This window comes from Carlito syrichta, unplaced genomic scaffold (assembly GCF_000164805.1).
Source record: "Carlito syrichta isolate Samal-C Ts95f unplaced genomic scaffold, Tarsius_syrichta-2.0.1 Scaffold314878, whole genome shotgun sequence".
NCBI lineage: Eukaryota > Metazoa > Chordata > Mammalia > Primates > Tarsiidae > Carlito > Carlito syrichta.
This window is the reverse complement of record NW_007258974.1, coordinates 61,385-69,390: the sequence shown is the minus strand read 5'-3', so window position 1 is coordinate 69,390 and position 8,006 is coordinate 61,385. Positions and strand designations below refer to the sequence as shown.

General features: G+C 67.4%; 1 protein-coding gene across 1 annotated transcript in view; it reads right to left on the bottom strand.

Moving 5' to 3' along the window:
* Window positions 1-314: 314 nt before the first annotated feature.
* The window catches only part of COL17A1 (collagen type XVII alpha 1 chain), a gene marked incomplete at its 3' end in the record, with an annotated part of 31,006 nt that continues 23,314 nt past the window's right edge, over window positions 315-8,006 (bottom strand). Inside the window, exons 26-37 of the mRNA XM_021706014.1 lie at window positions 7,796-7,858; window positions 6,801-6,836; window positions 6,572-6,643; window positions 6,065-6,091; window positions 5,324-5,359; window positions 3,753-3,788; window positions 3,451-3,531; window positions 2,425-2,460; window positions 1,843-1,920; window positions 1,067-1,120; window positions 928-969; window positions 315-444 (exon numbers count right to left, since the gene is read on the bottom strand). Coding sequence (XP_021561689.1) covers window positions 315-444; window positions 928-969; window positions 1,067-1,120; window positions 1,843-1,920; window positions 2,425-2,460; window positions 3,451-3,531; window positions 3,753-3,788; window positions 5,324-5,359; window positions 6,065-6,091; window positions 6,572-6,643; window positions 6,801-6,836; window positions 7,796-7,858 — 691 coding nt within the window. The remainder of the gene's footprint in view (window positions 445-927; window positions 970-1,066; window positions 1,121-1,842; window positions 1,921-2,424; window positions 2,461-3,450; window positions 3,532-3,752; window positions 3,789-5,323; window positions 5,360-6,064; window positions 6,092-6,571; window positions 6,644-6,800; window positions 6,837-7,795; window positions 7,859-8,006) is intronic.

Below are 8,006 nucleotides of genomic sequence, written 5' to 3'. Positions count from 1 at the left end.
CTGATGGAGCCTGGGGCCCCGGGGGGTCCGGGGGGGCCCGGGGGGCCCGGCAGGTAGGCGGTGCTCGACGCCCCCCCTGCAGGAGGGAGGAAGCGTGCTCTGACTTCTCCACCCTTGGGTCAGACACACGGGCCGGGCACTGTTCCCACGGTCCGACTCAGCAAAGACAAGGGTCCCCGCTGCCTAGGAGGGGTGCGGGGCTGGGGCGCGCCCAGGCCGACTCCCTCCCCTCAGCCGCCTGCTCCCTCGCACAGCGCCCCTTCTCCGGGCCCCCCAGCCGCGGGGCCTGCACTGCGCGGGGTCTCCCCGCCCACCCGCCAACTTGGAACCTTCCCCGAAAGGCGGCTCGGAGGTCCCAGCCCTCGCGAGGGGCCTGGTCAACGCGAGTCACGGAGGAGCCAAAGGACGAAGGGGTCAGCAAGCTCCTGGGAACGCTCAGCCTGGCTGGAGGAAGGGGAGAGGAACTGGGGCGCCCTTAGGGTCTTACCTCCAGCGGAACCACTGGGAATGGCAGCAGCCCCTGGAGTGCCAGGATCACCTGGAATCCAGAACAAGAAGCCCTGTTTACTTTTCCTCCTCCAGGAAGCCTGCTCTGTTGGAGCCCAACCGCACTTACTGGTGCGCGGCTTGTGTCTCGCGGCCTCGTTTCTGCAGAGATGCCACAGCTCCCCGGCACAGAGGCTGCCTCCACCTCCGCGGCCCTTGCCCCCTCTGGCCTTCCCCCTCCGGCCTCCCCGCTCCCAGGCCTTGAGCACCAAGGACTCGCCGCCTCCTCTTCAGGCTCTAGAGGCCGGACTGGCCCCACTCCTCGCCGCCCCCTCGGCTGCTCCCACACTGAGGGAGGCCAGACACCCAGGAGGAGGCGGGAACCAGCCCAGAGGGAGCGCCCCCCGCCCTGCCCCCGCCCGAGGGGAGCTTGGCTCTCACCTGGTGGGCCTCGGGGTCCTGGCGGGCCTGGAATGGAGGGCCCTGCAGAGGCGGTGGGAAGAGGCGATGCTGAGCCCGCCCCGGAGCAGGGCCTTGGCTTCCTACTGAGCCACCCCTCCAGAGACCCTGAGGTGCTCACCTGGCGGCCCGCGTGGCCCCGGGGGTCCTGGAGGACCTTGTAAATCAAGACCTTCTGTAGAGAGAGGAAATAAACATGAACACGCCTGTCCTGGAGCTGCCACGCGTCTCGGAGGATCGCCATGCCCTGGCCCCTGGCCACCCTCACCGGAGGCTGGGCTGTGGCTCACGTGCAGGACCCTCCGGCGCCTCCTCCCCCGGGGGGCACCTCACTCAGCGGCAGGCGGGGCCGCAGTCAGACCCCCCGATGGCTGATGCCAGGGTCGGGCAGTCCGAGGGCAAGCCCCGCCCCAACGTCTCGTGGGTGACTTAGGGCCAGTTCTCAGCCTCCTTCGGCCTCAGTCTGCCCCTCTCGGTCAATGAGACCCACATCGGGGGCTCTGGGAAGGCTCTGAGCCAGCGCCAAATGCTGAGCCCAGCACCCTGGAGCCCACCGTGGGCGCCGGCCTGGAGGCTGATGTCCGCTGCGCTGTGCCCCCGGTGCCCAGAAGGAAGTGCTGCTCAGACAAGGGCGTTAGCCCTCCCCGCCTGGACCTAGGCCGAGAGCCAAGGTCCCTCGCCACTGCTGCCCCTGCCAGACGCTCACTGGCAAGGCTGGCCGCCGGGACCTCCCAGGCCCTGGTTGACAGCTGCCCGCCGTGGCTCAGCCTCCCGCCCAGCGTCCCCACGGCAGAGGCCCTGGCTGGCCTCACGAGGGTCTCACGGGGCACCTGGTGCGGCTGCCACAGGCCCCCCGCTGCTGCCTCGCGTCACCCCCCCACACATGGCGCCACTCACGGGTGGAGAGGACCTCGGAGATGGAGCTGCCGCTGGTCAGGAACGATTCGCCGGCAAGTCCTCGCTCCCCTCGAGGGCCTGTGGGGAGGGCGGAGGCCGGTTGGCTTGCAGCTTGGGGCCTGTTGGGCCTTAGGGGGCCCCGGGCCCAGGGCAGGGCGGGGTCCAGAGTGGGGGGCGGGGCGAGCGGCCCAGCGGAAGGGCGGGTGGTGGAGGGTCGGGGCCAGAACTTTCCAGGGGCCCTGGGCCAGTTTTTCCTAAGCCTGACTGTTTGGTATCTGGCCAAACTGCTGGACGGCGGCCTGATTATCAGGGTCTGGACTCGAGGCCGAGGCCTGAGAAACTGCGGGCCTGACCTGACCGGGGGCCACAGAACCTCAACCCACCTGTCCCCGGACCCCACTTTCTCAGGAAGACGGAGGGGATGAGAGGCAGGGCGTCCCCAGGCACAGAGGAGAGCCACGGCAGCCCCCCAGTTCTTCCCAAAACACGAGTCTCTCACCTCAAGTAAAGCACAGGGCCGAGCGGCCCTGGGTGGAGAGCCCTCCCCAGCCCCAACCCTGCATTCTTCCAGGACCCGCCTACCTTGCTGTCCTGGGAGACCAGCCGGGCCAGCAGGACCTGGAAACAGGGAAGAAAGGCCAATCACACCTCAGACACGGGAAGCACAGGAAGTGCAGGCCTCTTGGCGCCCACGGGTGCCTTTGGGGCGTGGACCGCGGCCCGAGGCCGAGTGCTTGTTGGAGGGCGGTGAGCGGTCTGAGACCAGTCTGCGGTCCAGCTGCGAGAAGCTCTCTGACCAGTGCTGGGACCCCGGGCGCAGGCTGCCTCCCCAGGCTGCCCCGCCACGGCTGGAGACCGCTGCGGCCCCGGGCCTCCCCCTCCCTGGAGCCTGCGAGGAAGGAGGCAGGCACACGAGCGCACTGGCCCTGCCACGTTGTGGTGCACTGCACCTTCACGCGAAAATGCCAAATAACTCGAAATCGCACAAAGCAAAACAGCAGGCGTTCTGGAGAAACAGGGCGGAAGTTCGCCCCTGCCGCTTTCACTCGGAATATTCAGCTTTGCTCCTTGGAGCGCGTTCCTGCATCTCGCAAACAGAATGGCCGCCCCCGCAGGCGTGACTGAGCCTTCTGCTCTCAGATGGGGCCACCGCCTCCCAGCTGTCCCCCAGAAGTCGTCCTGCTCGCGTCACCTCCCCCGTGGCTGCTGGGCGGCTGGGGGACACTTTCTCCGGCCAGACTCCGAGCACTTTTGCTCCCCCCGAGGCGTGTTGCCAGGCTGCTTTCTGGAGGAGACCGAGGGCTAAGGGCTGAGGCCAAGGTCTGGCCATGTCCGTGCCCTGCCCCTGCTGGCAGGCTGGGGACCTGCTCTGAGCCTCTGTCTCCCCATCTGGCAGGCCGAGAGCACGTCGGCCTCCTGCGCCGTGAGGAGGGACAACTGACCCACCTCGCTGTCCGGAAACGCAGGAGTCTGGCTTTCTCGGGCCAGACTCCTCACGCCCGCCCGGTTCAGCTCCCGCCCAGGGCTTCAGGGTCTGAACAGACACAGCCGGAGCCAGAGCCACCGAGGCCTGCTGCCGATGGGGGCAGGGCGAGAAAACGGACTGACCTGGAGCACCAGGAGGCCCCGGGGATCCCACGGCACCAGGTGGTCCCGGGGGGCCTGGGACAGTGATCGTGGAGGCGCCCTCTGAAACAGAAGGCACAGGGAGCTCTGAGCCCACTCTCCTCTCTGAGGGCCAGGGCTGCACCAGGCTGCGGGCAGGGCAGGCCGAGCTCCCCTCCTTCCCGCGCCGCGCCGCGAGAGCTGACGACCCGCTTCCTGGCGCGCGTCGAGGCAGGGCCGGGGCGGGCGCCCAGTGCGCGGGGCTGGGGGGGGACGCGGGAGGAGGGGCTCCCGGACTTGCCTACCTGAAGTCACGATGCTGCCTGGTGCTCCAGGTTCACCTGGGTGGGGAGAAGGAGCGTGCGGACCTGAGAGCAGGTGGTGGCTGCCAAGCACCTGCCTGTGCTTGGGACCCACCTCTGGGTCTCTCGCCCGCAGGCTAAGCCCGTTTTAAGGACCTGAAAAGACTGCACTGGGCAGCTTCCCTGGGCCCTGGAGGCTGCACCCCATGTGCACGCAGAGGGGCTTCCCTTACAGCTTGGGAGAACTTGTGGCTCTGGGCGGCCGAGGGAGTCAGCACACGCCCCATGCCCCTCCTCGGCCGGGCCTCGCTCTCGGCCGTCAACGGACAGAGGCGGTGAGCCCGGAGGTGGAGCGGGGTCCCCGGGCGTTCCTCAGGACGGTCTGGGGCTGTGTGGCTTCGAGAGAGGGCCTCGGGTCCGCGTTCCCAAGCCATCGCCGCTGGGTGCCCGTCCCGCCCCGGCAGCCCGTGAACGCGCTGGGAAGACCACACTCTCGGGGCCTGCGCTTCCGCTTCCCAAGGTCTGTGAGGCCAGATCCCCACACCTTGAGGGCGACACGCCAGCCCCACTGGAGCAGAGGAGGGCCTCTGCTCTGTCCTCCAGCCGGGCCAAGGCCAGACAGGAGAAAGCCTTGGGTTTGTTTTGCGGGAGCACAAGCCAAGGCCAGGTGTGACGCCCCTCTGGGGCACGTCGTCCGGGAGGGTCTCGAGTCCCCCTGGCACAGGAATTCACGGGCCCTTGGAAAGGGGAGGGTTTTCTGGTATCCTGCAGGGTCCCAAAGCCCACGAGACTCTTGCAAAAGGTCCCATCCATCCGTGACAGATCTACGGGCCCAGAAGTTTGTCTGCCTGGGATGTATGAACTCCACGGACATCGTTTTGGAATTACATTTGTGGATGCCTAAAGAAATCCTTGGCCCAAGTAGCCCCTGGAAACAGTTTCTGGAAAGGGGGGTTTGAGGGCCCCACCGAGGGTGGCAGTGGTAGCTCAGGGCAGACACAGCTCCGTCGAGCCTCAGGGTTCAGGGTTCTCAGGGACAGGAGGAGAAAGGCCGTCCCCGAGCACCACTTGTGCCCGGACTCGCTCGGGCTTGGGCCTGATGGGCCGGACGGGACAGAGGAGCGTCGTGTGTGCACAGGAGTCCCGGTGTGACCCACCAGACCCCCGCAAGTGGTTTCCCTCCTAGTGCTTGGACCTGCCCTCTGAGTGGGTCATGGCCCCACCTCATCAAAGCCACTTCTCAGGAGGGAGGCTGCATGGCTGACAGGGCCAAAGGCGGCTCCTGCCCAGGGAAGAGGCAGGGCAGTGGGGGACGGAGCCCACCCAGGGGATGAGGCCCGGCTGGGGCATCCTAGGGGCAAGCCAGGGCCTGGAGGGGCTTCGGGGAGGGCCGTGGGAGGGGTGTGGGCAGCTGGGGCTTGAGGACGGGGCTGACCCTGGCGCAGGCCCTGACTGCCACCCTCACAGCCTTCGCTGGAGCCACTAGATGCCAGCATTGATCCAGGCTCTGGCCCGTGAAGGGCCTCCCTCCTGGCAATCCCCAGCCCAACCCCGGCCCGCAGAAATTCACTCACCTTTAGTCCCTGGGCGGCCGGGGGTGCCCGGAAGTCCTGACACGATCGGAACGAGAAAGGGCGGTGAAGGCCGGCCAGTCCAGACACCCCGGAGCGAAGCCTCGCCCTGTCGCTCGGCAGCGCCACCGCGCTGACCGACCCTGAAGCCCTCCTGCCTTCCGCCGCCACCCAGCCGCCCCTGGGGCCGCTTGCTCGGAGCCCTTGGCCCTCTCTGGGACACAGGCCGCAGCTGGGCTTTGGGGATGGCAGTCCCCTGGCCGCTGCACCCGCATAAGGGCTGGGCCTGTGTGTCCAGTGCCGTGCCGCCCGCTGCCCGGCGGGCCCGCTGCCCGATTCCTTTTCCAGTGTTTGCCTGATTTCCTTCTGGGCTGGGAGTGGTGACAATTCCTCAAGTCCAGGTGGGGGCACACCGGTCCAGTACAGGACAGGCTTCAACACTGAGAAAAGGTGCCCTCCCTAAGGAAGGTGAGCGCCCATGCCCGCCTGTGAGCAGGGGCTCCCTGTGGGCTCGGGCCTCCTCTCAGGATTCCTGCACCGCGGGGAACTGGGCCCAGGCAGGCAGAGCCAGCACACGATCTCATTCCACTTCTACCAGCGTGGTGTTCTAGGCTGTTCCACACCAACTTTCCTTTCTAAGGGCTCCTCAAGACTGTGTGAGTGAGTGGGGTTGGGGTGGGGGAGGAAAAGCCCTGCTGGCGACCCCAGGAGGGGGGGGCAGGTGGCAGTGACCCGGCCACTCACCTTGAGGTCCCGGGGGTCCGGTGAGACCTGCAGAAACCAGAGGTGGGAGGGCAGAGTTGAAGGGGTGAGGCCGTCCTCGGAGAGCCCACCCTCGCCCGCTGGAGCAGGCAGGCACGGCAGGGGGCCGTGAGTCCAAGAGCAGACACGCCACGCCTGCACACGCAGGCACACGCCATACCTGCACACCCACAGGCACATATGCACACACCCACACCTGCACACACACAGACACACACAGGCACGTGCGCACTCACACATGTGCCCCCACAGACACACATGGGCACATGCTCACACCTGCACACACACCCACACTCACACACACATCTGCACACTCAGACACACAGGAACATGTGCACTCACCCACATCTGCCCACCCACAGACACAGGCACACATGCACATACAGACGCACACACAGGCACACACCTCCTCCTGCACACGGGTATGCACACGCCCACACCTGCACACACACACGGAGCAGGGCGTGGCTCCCCCTTCCGGCTTGTCACCTGGCTTTCCCGGGTCTCCGGAGGGTCCTGATGGCCCGCGGGTTCCGGGCATCCCTGTGAGACCCTGTTCACCTACAGAGAAACGCCTTTTTCTTAGGAAAGCTGTCCCGGCTGGCACAGCGGTCCCTGCCCGCGGCTTCTGGGGTTTTCCTAACAGGCTTGCTGGCACGTGGGAGGGGCCGGGCAGAAGGCGGGTGGGGGCGGGGAAGGCAGCAGGGCCGCGACCCACCTCTGAGGCCTTGCTGTCCGTCGGGGCCGGCGGGGCCTGGCAAAGCAGAAGCAAAGTCTGTCGGCGGCTCCGCCGCGGGTCTGCCCCCCATCCCGCGGCCTGGAGCAGGGCGCCCCCCAGGGGCAGCCCCCACAGCCTCCACGGCAGCTGCTCCGCCACACCCCCCGGACACAGCGGTCTCGAAGCCAGGAGCCATCTGTCTTCCCGCTGAGACTTGCTCAGGGGCCCCCATCGCATCCCGGGGGCTGGGCACTCGGGGGCTGGGCACTCGGTGCCTTCTGTCTCCTCTAGAGTGGAAGTCAGGGTCCGCCGCGTCCTTGTCACCCCTGCTCTGGCACCACCCTCACCACCACACGAAGCGGTGTCCTCCTGGGACCGCACCCGTCTCTGGGGCTTTCCTCACTCATGTCTCTAAGTGGGATTTTCCACACTAGTCGCAACTGCAGCCCTGACTTTTTAGGGCCATCTGCAGGGCGTCCTCTTCCGTCACCGGGCTGGAAGGAATCGCTCCGGCGAGGCTATCGTGACGGCACTCCGCTTTGCGTGGCACGTGTCACCTCCCACAAGGCTCATCTCGCCGGGAGAAAGGTCAAGTGTCCCTGACTTGTTCACAGTGTCCGGCACACCGGCAGCACCCACTAACCGCAGGGTCAGGGGACCACTTGCCTGACAGTGTCCTGCTGGCAGGCCTCTCAGAACAGGACAGGAAAGGTCAATCCTGCAGCTGGCTGAGACCGGGGGCCCCAAAGCCCTCCGTGCTGTCTGTTCCCCAGAGCTGGGGGTGGCTGGGCCTGGTCCTGCCAAGCCCTTCCCAGAGCTGAGAAACCCACGGGGCAGTCGCAGCCCCAGCCCCAGGAGGGGTGCCTGGACCCAGAGGGAGACGCCCCCAGGGTGGGCAGTTCCAGCGGTACAGGCAACCCCAGGGGGCCTTTTCAGGGCCATGGAGACCCTCTCGAGGGGCGGGTCCACAGCCTCCGTGCCTCGGGGACACTTACCCATGGCGCCTTTGGCCCCGGGCTCTCCCACAGCGCCAGGCAAACCTCTCTGGCCGGGCTCGCCTGCCAAGGACAGGGACTGGCTGGGGGACTTGCAAGCTGCGCGTGCTCCAAAGCAGCGCCTGTCCACCCGCCCTGCCTCGCCGGCCCCTCGCCTCCTCCTGCCCCAGCCCCTGCGCCCACCTCCTCCTGCCCCGTCTCCTCCCTCCCC